The 22,197-nt window shown below is 42.5% G+C and overlaps 2 protein-coding genes across 3 annotated transcripts in view; both read right to left on the reverse strand.

The window, feature by feature from the left end:
• Positions 1–1,772, reverse strand: part of LOC115141102 (myotubularin-related protein 11-like) — a 33,068-nt gene extending 31,296 nt beyond the window's left edge. Inside the window, exon 1 of one of the 2 annotated variants that reach the window (XM_029679723.2) lies at positions 1,375–1,772. In XM_029679723.2, coding sequence (XP_029535583.2) covers positions 1,375–1,431 — 57 coding nt within the window. In that variant the 5' untranslated portion in view covers positions 1,432–1,772. The remainder of the gene's footprint in view (positions 1–1,374) is intronic. The other variant, XM_029679724.2, reaches the window with a different exon arrangement.
• Positions 1,773–3,541: 1,769 nt separating this feature from the next.
• The window catches only part of LOC115141103 (OTU domain-containing protein 7B-like), a 32,414-nt gene continuing 13,758 nt past the window's right edge, over positions 3,542–22,197 (reverse strand). Inside the window, 12 exon segments of the mRNA XM_029679727.2 lie at positions 3,542–7,338; positions 7,341–8,661; positions 9,581–9,659; positions 12,785–12,899; positions 13,758–13,907; positions 14,032–14,159; positions 14,378–14,475; positions 14,576–14,703; positions 15,123–15,224; positions 15,415–15,642; positions 15,900–16,070; positions 16,511–16,731. Coding sequence (XP_029535587.2) covers positions 7,178–7,338; positions 7,341–8,661; positions 9,581–9,659; positions 12,785–12,899; positions 13,758–13,907; positions 14,032–14,159; positions 14,378–14,475; positions 14,576–14,703; positions 15,123–15,224; positions 15,415–15,642; positions 15,900–16,070; positions 16,511–16,595 — 2,766 coding nt within the window. The 5' untranslated portion in view covers positions 16,596–16,731 and the 3' untranslated portion in view covers positions 3,542–7,177.

Below are 22,197 nucleotides of genomic sequence, written 5' to 3' on the forward strand. Positions count from 1 at the left end.
CGGCTTCTCAAAATAACCATGGAGGAAGAGCTAAGCAGCACAGAGCGCACGAGCACACCAGCATAAAATTCTAAATAAATATCTAGGCTATGACCATCACTGTAATAAATCAGTCTACCAATTTTCACCAAGGTTCTTCAATTTAGATTGGTTTTAATTGTATTGGGCTTATAGACATGTTCCTCGCCCCGAATGTGTTCACACAGACAGTCTTCCACACAATGATGTCCAAATCTCTGTAAATCTGCATGGCTGCTGCCTTTACAAAAGACTTTTCCCAAAGACGGGCGTGACAAAGCATGTTCACTAACATACTGTAAGTAAAAGGTTGATCCCTTTATGGTGGTATAACAGACTTGAAGGCATCAACAGTGTAGACCTGTGCAGACAGACCCATCCAGAGCTCCACCACAATGTGTCCTGTGCAACAACAAAAAATTCAAGGCCACAACACATGAAGTATCTCAGAAATAAACCTGAATGTTAAGAAACCACAGGTCTCTCTGATGTTCAAAATAAATGATATATATAAATATATAATAGGCTTTCAGTGATAAAGTGTGATGGTAGCAGCTTCCTGTATGATTACTTCCTGGCCACCCAAGTTTAGAATCAAGAGGTGCTGCTGAAGAGTAGTGAGGAGTTATTTAAGAAAACAGGCATCACTATATGCATAATGATCCAAGGTCTTGAATATGTTGACTAATCCCACTTGTCGTAGTCAATTTATATTCCCACATTTCATTAATCTCATATAATACTGTACAGAATGCAACTGTACACTGTCTGTAGGGTTTAAAAGTTTGTTTAGTCCATCAGCTCAAATTATTTTCTCTCTAAACCCGTATTAACCATATGGGCATTCATAGCACATGCCATCATTTGGTATGGATAATAATTAATAGAATCCAAGCAGGCAAAATGAAATCGGTGCACATGTGCTGGCTGTCTCTTTACCATACATAAACCTAGTGCATAAAACAAAGAATGCTACGATGGACAGCTTCTTTTTGATGCTGTATAAAAGGAAAACAACCGCCTTAGTCCCAGACAATAAGAATAAAAGGCCTTCAGTCTTCTGTCTGTGGAATGTAGGTTATCAAACCATTACGGTTTCCACAAGTAATACATACGTCTTACAATGTTTCATAGAATTCGAGACATTGTCGAATTAGTTGGACACATTGTAACTAACCATTCTGAACACAGCAAGATATCTAGGTGGAATCTACATCTGTTTATATAGTCCAACGATGGAACAAAGTATTTCAGTTCATTATTCTCATTGTTAGCTAAAGTTGACCCACGGCAAGCTACCTTTCAGAACACGAAACAAATCCAACATAATATTAAAACATTGAGTCGAAAGCCTACCTTTATATCTGGAACCATCTGTCTCACTTTGAACGTGGTTTTGGATCCCGTTAACATTTTGACGTCCAACACTCAACTCTCTCGAGCGAAATATAGAAAGTAGACCTTAGACCTTAAGAAACGGTCCACTTTCTTCGAATGACAGCGAGACCCTGCATCACCGGTTTCGAGAACAGAGGTGGTCTCTGTGAATTAAAAACTAATTTCGTTCCTTTCACGGTTATCATTGCCGAAAGAATCCATGTATGTAGGCTACGGTGTAGTGCACGCCCCACATAAATGTACCGCCCGTCAGGAAAATTTGCCTATAGTTGTTAGTCACTGGAATGTGTAAGAAATGTTTACCTCTGCTTGTACCCATTCCTCTCATTTCCATTTGTTGATTCCCTCGCCATAGTTAAAATGACACAGCAGTGAAAAAAATAAAGTGCAGTACAGCCTCTTAAAGGGCCAGCAGTGTAAAAAGCATCTAATAGGATCCCAATTTTTCACCAGTAGATTGTACTTCAATAATAGTCCTGCAAATTAAGCCACCTTATTCAGGTAATCAAAGTCTTGGTTAGTTGAATGAAGTGTCACAGCACTGGGACTAAAGCAGTTTAGTTCTTCAGGACTATGAAGAACACTGTGCTATGACATTTTGAATTTAGGAAAGGTAAGACAGACAGTATGTCGGGCTTTTGAAGTAGGCCTATTTTTTTGGAGATGGTTCAAATGGGCCATTTAATAAGTTGTTGAATACAGGCCTATACACAGATGCACATATATTTCTAAATACAAGTGTTTTGCCTCCAATACTACATTAAGTAATTTGTAATTGACAAGCTGATTCACTGAATTTAGAAGTATAGAAACAGCCTGAGGTACAGAAATAAAAATGTGATCGTGTAGTCCCATCGTTAACTTCAATATAGATATTTAACATCAACAGCCCTATAACATTTTACAGGATCATACATGCTTATAAAATAGTTGTAAATCATTATACCCGTGTTAATGAATTGAATGTTGCATTTGTAGTATACTGTAAAATGATTCACTAAGTATTCAACTTCTCACCTACCTTGAGAATTTCAAACAAGAATGGAAGCAACGATGTAAACAAGAAAATACCATGAGGATGACTAGGCTTAAAGAGCACAGAAGCAAAAAAATAAAAATAAATAAATACTATTTCAAATTCTAAATAATATTACCAGTAGTAAACTACCTACAAGATACAAGCCCTAAAAAAGGCACCCATTTGTAGGCGTTAGTCTTAACACAGGCCAGTGATGAATATGAGTGATACAGTACCTGCAGTTGATCCTTTGGTAAATGATGAGCGTCTGAGGTACGGCTGCACTGTCATCTGAACTGACAATGTAGAAAGGTAGTACTGCAGTAATGCAGACAAATGCTATTGGAAGAATATTTTAGCAGGAATGTATTGAAGAAATTCCTTTTGATGAGCAAATAGAAATTCTAAAATGGATAAAGTACAGTCTGTCCCTCCTAACAGCCAGGTGGGGAGACCGTGTCCTGGTGAACGAGCTATAAATCCAAGCCTCGTTCTACCACATGGGACCCTATTCAATATTACATAAGGGTCTCCAATTTCTCTAATACATAGAACAGCTTCAGACACTGTCAGCTGCATCATCTGGGTGAAAGTTACTACTAATGTGTAATGCTGTAACAAGTTGTTTCTAATACATAAAAACAGCTTTTGTGGTTTAATCAACCAAGTGAGAGAGAGACTTGAGTGTTTCAACACAATTGATAAATTGGACAATATCATAGTTTTGAACATTTATATGCACTAGCTGGCATCAGATGTAGATGAATCGATGTACACATTGATTCTAACAATGTAAATCGCAGTTAACCCAGAACTAAAATCTGGTGTAATTTGGTCAGATGGTCGATAAATGTACTGGACTACGGTACCATTTATGTTTAAGTAGTATGGCCACGAGAGATTTCAAATCAATGGTGTCACAATTACATCATCCTTAGATCAAGATAATACCAATTCTCTCCCTTCATCTAACATTGTATATCCAATGAGTACATTGAAAAACAGACAATCCCTTTTCAATACATCTCTGGAATACCTACCATACATTTGTAACCCCCCCCCAAAAAACAGTCAGAAACAGAGAAAAACATTTGGATTGCCACTATGTTGTTGAAATACAAATGAGAGTTTATTCAAACAGTGCAAAAAAAATAAAAATAAATCAGATGTTCTTTCCATCCAGATTGCACTGTCACAGCCTCTCCTCTCCAAACATGAAAAGAGAAAATATATATATTTTTTAAACCAGGACAGCCCAAATCAGCTCAAAATAATGCACAAATTTGGTTAAATGGATAGTAATTTACATGCAACAGTTCCAGTCCCATGCAACTACAGTATCCCATGTTCATGTTGCTGATGACTATTTTGTCCCATAGAAATGAGAGAAAATGTACAATATAAAAATAATGGGTCAGTTACTTTGTAAAACAAATTCAAAGCCATCTAATTCCTAGAGAGGGATTGCAGCAAGAGCATAGGTTGAAAACACCAACAATCAAGTATTGAATCATTACCGTAATGTGTTAGCATTGCATGGATTGGTGGTGGAAAAAAATACACACGTAAAATTCAAATAAAAACAAACAAATAAAAGCCAGTCTGCTTGACACAAGTTCCGCAACTAAACATTCCAAAAGGAAACTTCTGAATTTTTTTTTTTTTTTACTATAAATATATATTCTCAAATCATATCGTCAGGTCAGCAATGAGGAAACTAGTTTGCTAATGAGAAACCTTTGAGTTTAGGAGGCTCTTTTGTGATCAACCTTGACAGCCAAACTGTCCATTCTGGTGAATACTGACTCCTCCATAAACCCAGGCTATTACAAGCTTATATTCCACTCATTTTAGCATCCGTCAATATAGATTATCTTTAAAAACATTGTAAAACTTTGGGTTTACAAAAATAACTTCCAACATATACAACCTCGCTGTCATTTGTTTTTGTAATACAAAAATGTTTGCAGTCTATAAGTGAAATGTTCAAGATGTTGTCTGTAAGCCATCCAATTCTTTAAAAAAAAAATTGAGTTGATGATGTAAGCTAATATTATTACATTGAGAGGAGAACGCACACACAGCCATTTCTTAGTTATCCCGCTTTCCATTAAAGATGACCTCTTGTTTGTGCCTTGTGAGCTGCAATTTGTTTGTTGCAAAAAGGTTTCATACAGCGTAAGCACACACACACACACACACACAGAATTATTGTTTTGGATATAGCATAATGGTATTGTGGGGAATGGTTGGTTCCAATTCAAGAAGCACATGCCACCTCGAAGTCATGGAGCATCCCTTGAAGGATGACTATTTTGAGCCGCATGTTTGAACTACCTCTCAAAAGACAAACATTACTTAAAGTCCCTCATACCCTTGGCAAATTGTATTTTTGGAAATTAACTCAAATCTTAGTACCCTTGAAAATGGTTCTCTTTTGTATTTTTGGTTAAGTAGGGCATGGAAACTTCCAGGAACAGTGAACACAAATACAAGAGCGCCATCCATTGGGCAAGGCAGTGAATTGCATACAGATATTCTCACACCATTGTGCTTCAAGTGAAAAGACTGAACGGCTGTTTATCAAGTCAGGAAGATTGGTCTTCCTCATGAGTCTACATGGCTCATTGGTAATAACACGGCTTGGGTGAGAAAGTGTTAATACATTGGTGATGAGATAAACAATCAATTCCTAATCTGCAAATCATTGAGAGTAACAGACCAAGACGGTATCTAAAAAATGTGATATGTTCCAATCTCCAGAATTATTACTTATATATATTTTTTTACATTTGATCTCTAAATCGCTTTATGAACTACGAACAATGACTCCATGTCTGGATGCAAAATGAAAATAATTAAAACAGGGGCTTTACACTGAGTAGGGTACAAAAACACCAGAAGAGAAACTGCAGCAAAAACAAAGTGTACATCTGATGCACATTTTGTAAAACATACAAACAAGACTGTAATGCCACAAGGACAAGAGACTGAAAAAGGCAACAAGGAAATAGAGTTAAATCACAACACTGGCACCAAAAAGCTGTACCCATGGTAACTGAATCCTTAGAGAAGGGGTTCTAGCCCATGCATCTGCCCTCCCGCAAGTAGAGGTGGCAGTGTCTACAGTTCTGACATGACCTAAGGACAACATAACAGTCAGATACCTTCAAAACGGTAACAAAATGTCTACGGACATTAGGAAAGTGCTTGAATTTGTGCAGAAAGAGGTTAAGCGACAGGGGTCAGTCACTTGTTTGGAATCAACACAATGCCCTAAATAGGACTTGAAGGGGAGTTGGGTCAAACAATCCAACTCGTTTTGAATCGTATCAATGGGGTGTCCATGTCAGGAATTTGGGGTTTGCCATAAGTAGGTTCACGAAAAGTTACATGAATATTTAGACCAAAGTAACACAGCCCTATGGACGAGATTCCAGAAAATACCTGTTACCTTTCTCAGCCACAAGAGAAGCAGAGACTAATTGACAGTTACAATGTAAGTGGACAATGTTACAATGGACAGTGTCTTTTTCAACCAAAATGTGAACGTTTACCAGTTTAGCATATACTGATTACCTTGAGGTCGAGCTGAAATTGTGAGGGGAGTTTGTGTTTTGAATGCCGGTTTAGTAGTGTTGGATGACCCTAAATGTACCAGCATATTATTGAAATGCCTCATTTTCATGGATATAAAATGACGAAAACAAGTCAGGAACAGTAAGATTATAGCAATCTTATTAAATACTGTATATTAGTCATTCGTAATATCTACCACAGTACTCTGCCATGTTTGTTCTATAATTGATACTGGGAGACATCTAAAAATGGTAGACGTTTTTAAATGTACTTGACTGACATCTGGACACAATATGGTTTGGACACAATGGTGAATTTAGATTGGATAGTTACTTGGCCATAAAAGGCATCTTAAGGGTGGATAGGGCTATATGTTTGCCTGTTTATATTTGAGATGAACTTGTATAGAGGGGGTCTGTTGCATTCTGGAACGTTAGCAGCACCAATGCAGCCCACAGAACAGCAACCACTGTAACATAATACTGTAGTTTCAATTTGCATTACAAGAGAAAAGAAACCCAACAACTCATCAGGAAAGAGCTCCGTTCATTCCCAAGTCATACATGAGCACCCGGTATCAGTAATGCCCTAGGCTAGTCCGTCTGCATACATCTCTAACCCTCTGGTTGAAAAGACTAACAAGACATCGAAGGGCTGATTCGTATGTTAAAATACCACCAATTTACAGGGCCAAATATAGGTTGTCTCCACATATAGAGGAGTGATAATCAAGAAGTTTCAGGTTGTGCTTGTGCAGTGTTAGTTTGTGTGTGTAATGTGGATGTAAGAGTGCGTGTATCGCCTGCCGTATACATTCTCTCCACCAGGAGGAGACAGTTGCGAGGTGACAAGGGGACAAAGCGGAGGAGAGCCTGAAGTTCTCACTCACACACACACACAGCCTGCATAAGAGCCACAGCAAATGTAAGAGAAGTGCACAGTCCTATTGTCTAACGCCCGCCGCAGCAGCCGCCAGCCACCTTCTCTCCAGTCACTGTACCGATCCTGTCCAGGACGCTCTCCACACACAGTGTTGCCTTTAGAGAAGGAAGTGATGCGATGAGAGGGCCAGGCTCTGTATCGTCCTATAGCAGGAAACCTCATCCATCAGTTCCCTTGTGGTTGGTGGCCACAAAGCCAGTTCTGGTCAGTCTGTCCGTTCGTTCAGAACCTGTGGATGGCCGGCTCCGTTTCCCTCCTCTTCAGCTCCTCTCGGTAGCAGCAAGAGCAGTAGTTGCCCGTCTCAGGGTGTCCGTAGTAGTTGCAGCTGGGCGTCCGGCAGCGGCTGGACTGGAGGCTGGATAGGCCTCCTGCGCTGCCCAGGAGTAGTGCCTGACCGGGAGAGGCCCGCTGCGAGGAACATCCAGGCCGGAGCGCACTTCCCGGAATCCGTTAGTGTAGCCTACAGGCTCTGAGGTGGGGTAGTCTGGAGGGTCGTGCTCGGGGAGGTACGAGGGTGCGAAAGAAGAGGGGATGAGGCGAAAGGGGCTGAGGGGTACCGGTGCCTGTGGGGGGTGGTACTGGGGGTGAGGGGGGCCCTGCGCCATGGGGCAGTGGCGGGGGAGGGTGGCGTAGGAAGGCAGACCGGGATAAGACGAGGCTGGGGAGCCACCCGCAAGCTGGCGCCGCGTCTCCATGTAGCCATGCATGTGTGGGTGCTGAGTAAGAGGGACGGGGGCCGGGGAGGGCGGCTGATCCATGAAGGTTGGCCGGGGGATGGGCATCACGCCAGAGTAGAGCGAGGGGCTGAACGAAGACGACTTGAGGTGGTTGAAAGTGGGCGGTGAGCTCTCAGCCGACTCTTCTTTCGGTTCATGAGTGCGGTAGCCCACCTCTGTACCCATCGTTACCTCCTTCTTGGGCTGCTGGATGCCGTTGGTGCTTCCTTTCCGCTCTGCCTCTCTCCGCTGCTGCTCCTGCTCTACCCGGAAGCGCTCCTCAGCATCAGACAGGTAGCGCTGGATCATCTCCTCCTGGAAGGGCTGGCGGTTGCTGGTGGTGAGCAGGCCAGCAAAGATGAACTTCCTCTCGCCCTGCATGGCCGCCCGCAGGATGCCCAAGCTCGCCTTCACGTCGGCACTGTACTTATATGGGTCACACTCTCTGCTTCCGCCACCCGTGCCATTCTGACGCTCGCTGCCCGACGACGGTGAGCCCTTCCCAGAGTCCTCGGAGGCGTGGGCCGAAGGCGAGCTGTCCTTGCTGCCTTTCCGCCCCCTCAGCGAATTTTTCTTCTTCTCTGTGCCCTCCTGCTTGGCTCCGCCTCCTCCTGCATTCTTCCCCGTCATCAGCCCGCCCACGTTCTTTTTCAGCTTGCTGCCCAGGCTCTTGCCGAAGCTGCCCAGCTTGTTGGCCACAGAGTCAGCCCTCTTCTTGTCTTTGTCTTTCTCCTTCTTGGTCTTCTCCTTTGCCCCCGTACCAGTCGTCAATGTTGCCGAGCTGTTACTGGACGAGCTGGAGGAGGAGGAGCTGTTCTTGGTCGACACACCTCCACCTGCGCTGGCCGCCCCTGCTGTCGTCATTGCATCCCCGTTGCCGTTGGAGCTGCTGCTGACAGACTCCTTGTCGGATTCTCCTGAGTCGGGAGGGGTGCGAGTGTCTTCTCCTGCAGAGGCGGTGGGGGACTCGGGCTGGGCCAAAGGTGCCTGCTGAAAGAACAGATACACCGATGATGAATTATAGAGAAGAAAAATGTAATTTTAAAAAGAAACAGGGAGCAGGTGTGAGTGACGCAGAGAGCAACAGAGAGATTAAGAGCAGGAGTGAGAGGTACAGATGACTCAGTTCAGAAAGCTTCTTTTCCATTTCTATAAATTCTATTGGAAAATGTACGCAATAATTGGAGAGGCTGTGACCTACAATGAAGACGTCACTCTAGTTTACACAATAGACAGCTATAAAAACGGTCCTCTCTGCCAAGCCCCATAACCATGACAACCGAAGAGCTAAAGGTAACTCCAACATCCTCATTTTTATTGGAAAGGCCTAGAAAACCTCACAGATCTTCAACAGCGATCCTTCTATTGCTACTTCTCACTAGAGGTTAACAGTGAAATTGCCTTGAGGTTGAGATTCCTTTCTAACTCCCCGGCATTAAATTGGAATTCACAAAAAGGCCACTCAAACCATTTAGTGTGACGTCATTTTATGCATGGTTTGTTTTCACATGCGATTTGTGAAGCAGAGGGGAAATGACTACCGGTCTAGATCAAAACAGAAAATTACAACCCACATAATAACAGAAACCCACACAGTTATGTAACACTGTAAATAGCTTGTCTACATTTAATAGCTTTAATAGCTTTCAATTTAATCATCCATTACAACATGCTAAAAACATAACCAGGTAGGTAGCATATGATCGAAGCTTCACATTCAGAAACTATTTGGGGGTGGGGGGGGGTTCAGGTATGCCATTGTTACAAAATGATCTGCAACCAGGGCTGAATCCAAACCAGCACTTAACTCAAATGATCACTTAAGTCTCCGATTGACATCAACGCATGACTGAGGGAAATGTGTTAAGAGTTAGGATTCTCCGTTAGTGAATGAGAACACAAAAGATACCTCACAGGGCAGGGGCAGCCAGGTGACAGTCATGTAGCTGTGTAGCAGCTGGAGCTTTGCCTCCAGGGACAGGGTCACACTGAGGGAGGAAGACAGGTCAAAGTTCAAACGGGGGGGTGAAATCGCCTCGTCATGCCCCTAACAGTAACACCATGTTGGGTGAAACATTTAGAGAAAAAGGCTGCTTCCCAGAATATTACATGCATCATTTAGAGAAAGGAAAATAAGAACTAGGCTAGATAAGTGATGTCTGGTAACATGTCAGTTATTCAAACTAGGCTAATGGCGTGGCATCTGTTCAAGTCTTGAGCCCCAAACGGCTCAGCTGAAACTATGTAACCTTTCATAATGCAGAAATAGTATACCGTGTCAGATATGTAGCCAACATGAATGCATAATTGTGCAGAGCTGAAATACTAACGACCCCATAATGTTTCTATAATCCATTTTCAGACAAACTTCAGAAAGTATTCATACCCTTTGACTTATTCCACATTTTGTTGTGTTTCAGCCTGAATTCAAAATGGATGAAATAATCTCACCCATCTACACACAATACCTCATAATGGTATACCACAAGTTTTTAGAAATGTTTGCTAATTTATTGAAAATTAAATACAATAAGTATTCACACCCGAGTCAGTACATGTTAGAATTATCCTTGGCAGCGATTACATCCATGAGTCTTTCTGGGTAGGTCTCTAAGAGCCTTGCACACCTGGATTGTACAATAATAGATTATTGTATTCTTCAAACTATGTCAAATTGGTTGTTGATCATTGATAGACAGCCCTTTTCAAGACTTGCCATATATATTCAAGCCTATTTAAGTCAAAACTGTAACCAGGCCACTCAGGAACATTCAATGTAATCTTGGTAAATAACTCCAGTGTATAATTTGGCCTTGTGTTTTAGGTTATTGTCCTGCTAAAAGGTGAATGTGTCTCCCAGTGTCTGTTGGAAAGCAAACTGAAGCAGGTTTCCCTCTAGGATTTTGCCTGTGCTTAGCTCGATTCCATTTATTTTCTATCCTAAAAAAGTCAATAGTCCTTGCCGATGGCAAGCATACCCATAACAGGATGCAGCCACCATCATGCTTGAAAATATGACGTGGTACTCAGTGATGTGTTGTGATGAGTCGCCCCAAACATAGCGCTTCGAATTCAGGACAAAGTTAATTTCTTCGTAGTTTTACTTTAGTGCCTTACTGCAAACAGCATGCATGTTTTGGGATATTTTAGTCTATATTTTTATTCTGTACAGGCATCCTCCTTTTCACTCTGCCATTTAGTTTAGTATACGGGAGTAGTGCTGAGAAATTGTATGAAAGTTATATTATTAAATAACTAATTGACCAATGTTGGTTCAATTATTTGAAATACATTTTTTCATCCCCCTGTGAGCTCAACGCACACATTGCAGTTTCTCTAGAGATAAATCCGATCCAGCCAGAACTGTGCGATATAGTAGTGAGCTGAAGTTTCCAGCAGACAAATATTTTGGTGCTTAAAATGTGGTAATTAACACACCTGTGTGTTCTTTGACACTATATAAACTAGTCACCCCGCAGTGTTTGTCATTACAGCCTGATCAAGACAGCTTGTCTGTCGAAATGTTGGATTTTAGGTTATTAAATTATTGCATTTGAGCTCCTAGAGTCTGGGGCTCTCCTTTCATTTTTCATGTGTTCTATTCCCTTAGCCAGCACCTCGTCTAAATAGGTGTGAGTTTCTTTCGCCTCTAAATTGATTACAATGATCATAAACCATTGCACATCTACTTGTCGGTCTGTGTTTCTTTTATGCCTGCTACCGAAGAGAAAAGAATGCTTGATCGTGAGGGGACATAGAAAGCAGCAGTTGCTTTGCTAGTCATCTCTACCTGAAAATACAGTAAACAGCAGTCATAAAATAATGCCTTATTTACTTTGGAGAACAAAAAAATTAAAAATAATTCTGACCACTTAGGCAGCAGCTCTACAAGAGATGAGGACTTGGAATTAAATAAAGCCATAAAACAAATGTAATATGCACAACTGAAATTTTGAAAGTAATGTGAATAAATGATGGTTAATAAATTAAGCAGTAATGGACAGTCACTACCATCATGGGACTCATCCATTGTTTTATTCTGTGTTACAGCATTCAACCCAAATAACCGAAACTGAAAAACAAGGTTTAAAAAAAATAATCAAACCAAAACGACCTCAAAAGCACCAATCGCTCAGCACTATTGTGGAGTTCTATCACTACTGTCCGAAGTTCTATCACAGCCATTACATTTTAACTGTTTTAATGTCACCATTGGCCTCATAGTGAAATCTATGAGCTGAGCGGTTTACTTCTTCACCGGCAACAGAGTTAGGAAGGCCGCGTGTATCTTAGTCACTGGGTGTATTGATACACCGTCCGAAGTGTAATTAATAGCATCACCATGCTCAAAGGGGTATTCGATGTCTGCTTATTTTAATTTTTTTTAAATTATCTACCATTAGGTGCTTTCTTTGCGAGGCATTGGAAAACCTCCCTGATCTTTGTGGTTGAATCTGTGTTTGAACTTCACTGCTCGACTGAGGGACCTTACAGATAATTGTATGTGTGGGGTACTGAGATGAGGTAGTCATTCAAAAATCATGTAAACACCATTATTGCAACTTGTGACTTTTGCACATTTTTACTCCTGAACTTATTTAGGCTTACCATAACAAAGGAATTGAATACTTACTGGCTCAAGACATTTCAGCTTTTCATTAATTAGTAAAAATGTCCCCAAAAAAATCATTCCACTTTGACATTATGGGGTAGTGTGTAGGCCAGAGACAAAACCTCAATTGAATTAATTTTAAATTCAGACTGCAACTACAAAATGTGAGGAAAAATCAAGGGGAGTGAATACTTTCTGAAGGCACTGTATTAATTCCATTTAAGTTATTCTTGTACACCATTCCAGTTGAAACAGCAAATCTTAATCCAATGGAATAAATATCCAGCTATTTTTATTTCAGGCTATTTCTGTATTCCCCTTGTTCCAATCATAGAAGGCATTTAGTCCTAATCTCACTCTCACTGACAAGCATTTCTCTAATCTGGTGCAGGGGTCAATCCCTACCCACAGACACTAGGTCCTTTGAGGACAAAGTGACTGTGTGTGTTTTTGGAGGGGGTAATGCAGAACCAATTCGAAGTGTAATGATTCAGGTCATACCTTGCCAACATGACATTGTCTGTGTCATCCTTGCCCCATTCCCAGTCCTTCCCAGGGTCCACTGCAAAGTGTACAGGCAGCATTTTGTGTTCTGAGTCAGTGAGAGGGATCACAACTGTGGGGGAGAGGGAGCAAAAATGATCAAAGTCAAATTAAAGGCATTCTTTCATCCAGCAATTGTCATTCAACTGATTCAAAGTACTAATTAAAGAGGGACTGTAAGGGGGACCCAATTTCACCTCGGTTTTCATATGCCCCATTAAGAAAATACAACTGAAAAGACAAGATGTGTGTCTTGGAGGTGTACTTTGATGTTGGTCATGGGGTAAATTCATAAACACTGGCAATCTACTCCAATCAGTACTCTGGTTTGAGAGTCCCAGAATGACTCTCAAATTGATGAATTTACAAATGACATACACCCAGTTGACATGTTTCTGTAAAAACTGGCTTTTTTTTTTTGTTGCCAGTATGACATTTAGTCACGAACCCTTCTAGATAAGAGAACAGTATAACCAGCTCTTCTAGGGTGAGTAAAATGGTCAGAGGAAGGTGTTCTCTCATTTGTGTCTGGAAGTAGCTAGCAAGCTAGCCAACTTTAGCGTCAGTGTTTGACTGATGTGAGATCAGAATGCTACTCTTCAGTCGGAACGTCAAGTGAGTGTTATTTTACGAACAAACACTGTCAGTCAAGGGAAATACTTGAATTCAAAACCGAACCTTCAAATATTTCAAAGGAAACATCAGAGATGTCACAGGTAGCCCTAATCTCAGACTTTTTCATTTTAGAAAAACATTGACGTCCAAAAATATATATATATTTTTTTTACACGTTAGTCAATTTTGGGACTATGATTGATGTGCAGTTCCTCCAATTTCCACTTTGGTGAGGTGTAGTCTATTCAAGTGGCCCACTTCACTATGAGACGTGTTGGCGTGTTGTAGTAGGCTGATGATGGACGCGTAACATTACCTTGCTCTTTGGATCCGCCCTTCTGCTCCATGGAGACGAGGGCAGAGAAGTGGGCCTGGTCGTACGCCAGTACTAAGGGCGAGCGATGGCACTTGGCAGCTGGCACCTCCAGGGGCAGATAGATCCCTCCGAATGGGATGGGGGCAAAAGCTGGTAAGGGAAGAAGAATACCGTTTAGCATAAAACATCACAATCCACTACAACACTAAAGTTCATAAAGCACAGCTTATGATGTAAGGCAGCCAATTGGTAATATCAACATGTATCTTCCTACCCTCTCCTCCAGAGTCCCTGAGCATGGTGTCTGCCACCACTACTATGGGCCTCCTCAGGACATGGGCCAGGACGAACACATGGAACTCCTCCAGACTCTCGTACACAGGCTCCTCTGATGACTCCGTCCTGCACATAGGAAACAAACGGGGTCAGATCAGGAAACACCCAGGAAGTGACATAGGCAGCCACTATCTAACATTTTCCTCTCACTATCTTAAGTTTTCGTTCCAAAACAGAGGCTCATGAAGGGTCGTAACTTCATGTGGTATGCCTCAAACTTAATATAATAGTATACATACTTAACATAAATAATGCGTGTGAGAGATGTCCGAGACAGGTCTTACCCATTGCTGCCATAGTGTATCCTAGGTTCACTGGAGGCCAGTTTTAGCAGCTCATTCCACTCCTTCTGCCACTCCTCCTCTGTGTACACCAGACCAGACTGTGGACACACACACTTCAATACACTGAAATGGAAGTTTGGACTGTAAACAATCCCTTGGACTAAGTTTCACATGGATCCATCCTAGTGAATTCCCCACCTCTTTATTCTGCATGGTCTGCTGCCACCTCCACCTGCGTCTCAGCGACTCCCTCTCCTGGCCGTGGTCCATCAGTGCATATAGAGACTTCCGCAGCATCAGGTCGCGGTCATGAAAGCCCCACATACCTGCAAGGCCGTACAGACACATAGTATAAACAACACCATCTCAAAGAAAGGAAAACCAGTGGTTACATCCAAACCTTACTCAAGGCAAAAGGCAAGTTGCTTGATGTGAGAGTTCTGTTCTTAATTAGCCTAAGCTGCCATTATGGGCCTTAGCTTCAGGAATATCACAAATAAAGCCCCATTTCTAAGGATGGATTACAAGGCATTTTGCATACAATGCTTACACCTCAATTGGGTCTTAATGAATTGCTCTGGGCTAAGCCTCTCCAGCAGGACACTGCCGCTTAGCTTTAATGTGTATCACAATTATTCAAGGGCTTACTTTCAGCTAACAATGAAGCTCTCATCATTGGTTGACATAGGAGAGTATGACCTAACACGTTAGATTTGGATCTTGTTTGAAAGGCTATGACACTCACCCAATGACGCTGCATGCAACAGGCAGTTTCCGTCCCCACTCGTTGCCAATGGCAATAGACTCTGACAGTTAGGTCCCACCCGTGTCCACCAATTGAGTCGGCCTTAACGTAAACAGAACAGTCACTCGCGGTTTCACTCACACTAAAAACAATTCAGAACGCACATGTAGTACTGAGAAACTACGGTGTAGACAGTCATCTACACAACACAATTAACAAGATTGCCTCAGAAGTGAATAAAGTAATTTATTTGCAATTAATGGCAGCAGTGGACCCGTGCAGTTAAACTCACCGGCGTGCTCTAGGGCCACCATCATAGATTGCTCAATGAGGTCCCTCTCGATGAAGCCGCGGAAGTCGTCCCGGTACACAGTGAGGTCGGGCAGCTGGAATGTGCACAAAGGCGTGTCCAGAAGGGGCTCACTACTACAGTTGCCAGTACTGGAGACGTGTGACCGTGCCAGGGACACGATGGTAGAGCTGGCATGGGAGATGCCTCTCGATAGACGCTTCTCTGTGGCTGCAGAGGGAGGTATCACAAAAAAAAAAAAGGAGTTTAGGTTAATTGTGGGAAGGGGTGGGAAAGAGAAATTGGACAAGGGGAAAGTATACAAGGAAGGCTGACTTGAGAATTGTCAAAAACAAAAAGTGAATTAACAAAACAAAAAGAGGGTTCTAGTTTATCACAATGAGGAGAACAAGATGACAACAGATAAGTGGTTGTGAGTAAGTGACATTATGCTCAAAATATTATTTTACACTTACCACTGTTCTCACCTTGCAGCACCTCCTCTTGACGGTGCAGAAGGGGCCGCCCCACCCTGGCCATCTCCTTCTCCGGGGCTGGGTACGTCCTCTCCTCAGCAAAAGAGTACGACAGGTTCCCAGCATGCACCTGTCGCAGCTGTTCAAAGTCACTGAGGGCGGCGGTGAGATCCCAGTTCTTCCCTGCAAATGAAAAGGACAAGTCATACCTGACCGAAAAAGCCAACTCATTTTATGAAAGTCAGATCCACACAACAGTCATTAGTTTAAATATTTACCATATGTCAACAGAACCATAGCGACTGTTATCGTATGTAAAGGCCACTGACACTTTCCGTTGCTTGAGTAAATACTTGAATTTTGAGCACGTCTTGTCTCTCACTGCCGTATAGCTACTGCAGTGCATTACATTTTTAACCCATATTCGTATCTGCAACTTGTGCTGCTGCTAGGCAACAAGAGTTGAGTCTCTTCTGTATTTAACTTCCTCCTTTTACATGATAGCTTACCTAACCAACAGCTACCAAAAGCTCTAACTGGGAGGTGCACTGCTCAATTTATACCTCTCACTAGCAGTTGGCCATAAAACCATCTATTTTACCCCAGAATGCCTTGCAACTCACCCTCTAGCAGGTCTCTGGCTAGTCCTGGTTCGGCTCCAGTAGAACGGACAAAGTCGGACAGGACTGCGTCCATATCCAAGGTCATGTGATCATGAATTTACAGGGCGGCGGGGGACATCAGGGCAGAAAAACACAGGGGATCCGCCCTCCCCAACAAGACCACTGGACCAAGGGGAAGGGGGAGAGGGGCTCTTCAACTTGCCTTACACGTCCAGCCAAACCTGAATAGAATCAAAAATAAGCAAAACGGATGAAAATGTCAACCTGAATTGGCATCAAACTATGATCCATTTGTACAGCATGCAGGTACTGTGGAATGTTATTGGTCCAGGAAAAAGGATTCAAGTGTGTTAAATGTAATCTTATTAACAGCTAACACACATAAAAAAAGATAGAACATAATCCCACTGACCCTTTCATAGTACCCACGTGTAAGCCTGTTTTGGTAAAGGGCAACATCTCTGTGGAAAATAAGATTCCTGTTGACCCCTATGCCTGGCCACATCTCATTCACCCATGACCACTGTTGTGGTAGGCTGCTCACAGAGCTGTTGAGCAAATTAAAAAAGGTGTTCACATTTGCATTGAATCATAGCAACAAAATAACATGTTGGGATGATGCAAATGGGTCTCTAGGTTGTTTTCTACCTACACAGCACACTCTGAACTACAGTGCACAAAGAAGTCCCATTTAGAGATTCAGCACACAAAGGGTCTGGTGTACTCAAACAATGACTGGGGTTGAGAAAAAGTCCAAAACTACAGCAATCCATAGGCAATAGAAAGCACATGACTGAAAAGAGGCATAACTGAACCAGGCAAAATGTCATGTTACTATGGTAACCAAGGTTTGTAGAGTAGCAAATAGCAATGATGACCCCCATCGAGACTGGGGAACAATACATTTTCTACAGATGCATTTTCTATTGAAAGGAGAGATGGAGAGGGCAATCGATACAAGTGCAAGGACAAATAGAACTGTCCCTGACAGAAATAAGATAGATGTTGACACTAGAAGCCTCAGTCCATAAGGCAGCTAGTGTTTGGCTGTAGCACTGTGCCAATATGTGACCTATAATACGTCAAAATATAAAACATGTAAACGGTTGGTCCCATGTTTCATGAGCTGAAATAAAAATCCCAGAAATGTTCCATACAAAAACAATATTTTTCAGATTTTGTGCACAAATTTGTTTACTTCCCTGATTGTGAGCATTTCTCCTTAGCCAAGATAATCCATCCACCTGACAGGTGTGGCATATGAAAAACATAATGCCACAGATGTCTCAAGCTGAGGGAGTGTGCAATTGGCATGCTGACTGCAGGAATGTCCACAAGAGCTGTTGCCAGAGAATTGAATGTCAATGTATCTACCATAAACTGCCTCCAATGTCGTTGTAGAAAATTTAGCAGTACGTCAAACCAGCCTAACGACCGCAGGACCTCCACATTCGGCTTCTTCACCTGCAGTATTGTCTGAGGGGAGTGGGGGATGCTGAGGAGTATTTCTGTCTATAATAATGGCATTTTGTGGGGGGGGGGGATCTGATTGACTGGGGCCTGGCTTCCCCCATGGCTACACCCCTGCCAGTCATGTGAAATCCATAGATTAGGGCCAAAATAATGTATTATTTCAATTGACTGATTCCCTTATATGAACTGTGGATAAGAGAGTCTGCTAAATGACTTAAATGTAAATGTAACTGTAATTGAGTAAAACCTTCGAAATTGTTGCATGTTGCGTTTAGATTTTTGTTCGGTATAAATATCGGAATTGAGATTATGCTCTCTTTTGATTATGCTCTCTAAAGCAGTACTTCAACATCCTTTGGTAACCTAGGATAGGGTTGGGCGATATGGCCAATGGCAATTTTACTTGCAATTTAGAGCAAAACACTTGGGTTAACTGTTGGAATCATGGAAATAGAATGTATATTCTAATGATATAGTTGGAATATAATAGTGGGCACTTTAATACAGTGTTGTTTGACATAAAAACAAATGAAAATGCCAGGGAGGAGATATTGTGACAGGGTAGGAACTAAAACGCGGATAGGCGTTTCCTAGGGGACCCTATAATCATTGGCTACATTGAATGATCTCTTAGCTACTTCATGTAGCTAAAATATTATTGATTTGCGTTCACCTCTTCAATTTCAAAGATACTGTTGCACAAACAACATGCTGACATAGGTCTACACCATCACTGGTTTTATCGAGCTGTATTGCTAATTAGCTTCCGGTTGCTCTTACTCAGTAAATGTATTAGCTAGCTAGCGATTAGCATTAGCGGCTAACAAGATTTAAGAACAACTTGCTAAAAGTGACAACTGCATCATTATCATCAACATTGTTGCATATGCTGCATTGACCATGCAGACTGGACGCAAGTGTCTCGTGGTCGAGGAAAAACAAATGCGCTCCTTGAGTGGTTAGGCCTGTCTGGAAAGTGGCATAGAGAGTGGAGAGAGATGACTCAAGTAGCAAAGTACACTATAAAAGTGTACGTTAGACACTACGCATCCCATTTAACAAACCAAACATTCAAATACCGTTATAGAAAGTAAAGTAAAAACCCAAACCGGCCTGTGCATCAATACGGTATATCGCAAAAAACGGTATACCGCCCAGCCCTACCATAGCGTACTATATGGTCAAATGTTCCACGTCTCATGTTACGGCTTTGAGGTACTAAAGTTCAAGCTGTGAGTGGACTACCATCCTTGTTACCTGCAGTCATCTAGCCCCACCCATGCCTCAGCTCATCCACCCTCTATTCTTGCCTCAGCTCTGACTCAGTGAATTCTTCACTGCACCTGATGAATCATGGTTTTTTTTTTTTTACACCCACCCATTTAACACCCATCCCCCTCTCTCGCTCTCCTTCTCTTCTTACAACAAAGGCACACCGGCAGGCAAGAGAAGAAAGTCAACAGGACAAAAGGTCTTTCTAAACCAGAGTATTTCCAGTGCCCTCGTTCCAAAGTCGGCCACAAAAAAAAGCCTTCTCTTTGCAGGGTCTCCAACACACTTGCTGTGTAGAAATGCACTCTTGTTCACATATATACATCACATCAAGGCTATGTTCACATCGCTTGTACTAGTCTTTTCCCAAAGCCGCTGTAACACACAGCTAGGAGCTGTGGATAGGAGCCAGCCTACCCTTCAACAAAACTATACAGTGCCTTCTGAAAATACTTCCACATTTTGTTACGTTACAGCCTTATTCTAAAATTGATTAAACGCTAACTCAATCCACACACAATACCCAATAAGGACAAACCAAAAACAGGTTTTTAGAAATGTTTGCTAATTTACAAAAAATATATATATAAACTGAAATATCAAATCTACACAAGTATTCAGAACCTTTACTAAGCACTTTTGACAGTGATTAGTCTTCTTGGTACGACACTACAAGCCTGGCACACATGTATTTGGGGAGTTTCTCCCGTTCTTCTCTGCAGATCGTTTCAAGCTATGTCAGATTGGATGGGGAGCGTTGCTGCACAGCTATTTTCAGCTCTCTCCAGAGATGTTTGATGGGGTTCAAGTCCAGACTCTGGCTGGGTTACTCAAGCCACTTCTGCATTGTCTTGGCTCTGTGCTTAGGATCGTTGTCCTGTTGGAAGGTGAACCTTCGTCCCAGTCAGAGGTCCTGAGCGCTCTGGAGCAGGTGTTCATCAAGGATCTCTGTACGTTGTTCGGTTCATCTTTCCCTCTATCCTGACTAGTCTCCCAGTCTGTGCCATTGAAATACATCCCCACAGCATAATGCTGCCACCACCATGATCCACCTTAGGGATAGTGCCAGGTTTCCTCCAGACATGATGCTTGGTATTCAGGCCAATCTTAGTTTCATCAAACCTGAGAATATTCTTTCTCATTGTCTTTAGGTGCCTATTGGCAAAGTCAAAGCGGGTTGTCATGTGCCTTTTACTGCGGAGTGGCTTCCGTCTGGTCACACTACCATAAAGGCCTGATTTGTGGAGTGCTGCAGAGATGGTTGTCCTTTTGGAAGGTCCTCCCATCTCCACAGAGGAACTCTGGAGCTTTGTCAGATTGACCAACAGGTTCTTGGTCACCTCCCTGACCAAGGCCCTTCTCCCCTGATTGCTCAGTTTGGCCGGGCGACCAGCTCTAGCAAGAGTCTTGGTGGGTCCAAATTTCTTCCATTTATGAATGGAGGCCACGGTGTCCTTGGGGACCGTCAATGCTGCAAACATTTTTTGGTATCCTTCCCCAGATATGTGCATTGACACAATCCTGTCTCGGAGCTCTATGTACAATTCCTTCGACATCATGGCTTGGTTTTTGCTCTGACATGCACTGTCAACTGTGGGACCTTATATAGACAGGTGTGTGCCTTTCTAAATCATGTCCAATCAATCGAATTTACCACCGGTGGACTCCAATCAAGTTGTAGAAACATCTCAAGGTTGATCAATGGAAACAGGATGCACCGGAGCTCAATTTAGAGTCTCATAGCAAAGGGTCTGAATACTTATGCAAATAAGCTATTTCTAAAAACCTGTTTTCACTGTGTCATTATGGGGTAGTGTGTAGATTGCTGAGGATTTTTTATTTTATTTAATCCATTTTAGAATAAGGCTGTAACGTAACAAAAACGTGGAAAAATTCAAAGGTCTGAATACTTTCCGAAGGCACTGTACATCTGTTGGCAAGAGGCTGTGTGAGTATACTATCATTCAAAAGAGACAGGAGTTGAGTGGACAAGTACTTCTGGCTCTGGTGGTAGGTTAGTGTTTACACTAGTGAGAGAAGAAAAAGCCAGCAGGACAATATCTCCCTAGGCCCTGGCCTCCATACAAAGCCTCTTGTTGTGTTGACTTTCCTGCATCTCATAAAGATAACTTTGACATGATTAGTTTGAGAAACACTATTACACCTGCTGCTGGGAGTTGAGCGAACTAAGTCCAACAAATAATGATGTATCAACGGACAAGCTAGTGCCAATGCCTGCTGGTAATGTGTCGCTCTGTGGACAGAATGGACCCAACAGACCAGTGAAAGGACTTTGTTATTACCAGCCTCCAACATCATCCATTCCTGTGGACGCACTCAGCTTCTGACGCATCAACCAGCAGGAGTTCTTGACAATGAGGTGAGGGCCACAAAACTAGGGAAGGGTCCCACTAAATTATTAGTTGATGGCTGCTAGCGGTGATTAATCGACAAAGACAACAAATTGATGTCAATATTGTGTCTGCAAATATTGACAGCAATGTAAGAGAACAGGGGTTGAAACTAAGTCAGAATTTCCCAAAAATAGTTTCAATCCTGTTTAGGTTATGTGAGAGACACCCAAGCGATGACCTGACTAGCATAATGGCCCTGCTGCCAGCACAGAGCAGTCAGTGATGTGTGCAGGCCGGCTAGGCTTTTGTCTGAGAGGTTACATAATGGAAGCTGCTGCTAGCACGTGGGTGCTGACCCTGGGAGAGGCCTGGATCACTGAAGCAGACATGAAGAGGTCACCACGGCCTGCTGCAGCCATTGTGTGGGCCCCTGGAAGATTCATGGAGGTAAACAAGGGATGGAGAGACAACCTCCATTACAGTATAGGCTTCCAGCAGTGAAACTGCAGGCTAACCAAAACAGAGACTTCCACGAGACTGAGAGAAGTCTAATTTAAGCATGTGAAGAACAGGCCTACTGCAAGTGAC

The sequence above is a fragment of the Oncorhynchus nerka genome, linkage group LG14, assembly GCF_034236695.1.
Source record: "Oncorhynchus nerka isolate Pitt River linkage group LG14, Oner_Uvic_2.0, whole genome shotgun sequence".
In the NCBI taxonomy this organism is placed as follows: domain Eukaryota; kingdom Metazoa; phylum Chordata; class Actinopteri; order Salmoniformes; family Salmonidae; genus Oncorhynchus; species Oncorhynchus nerka.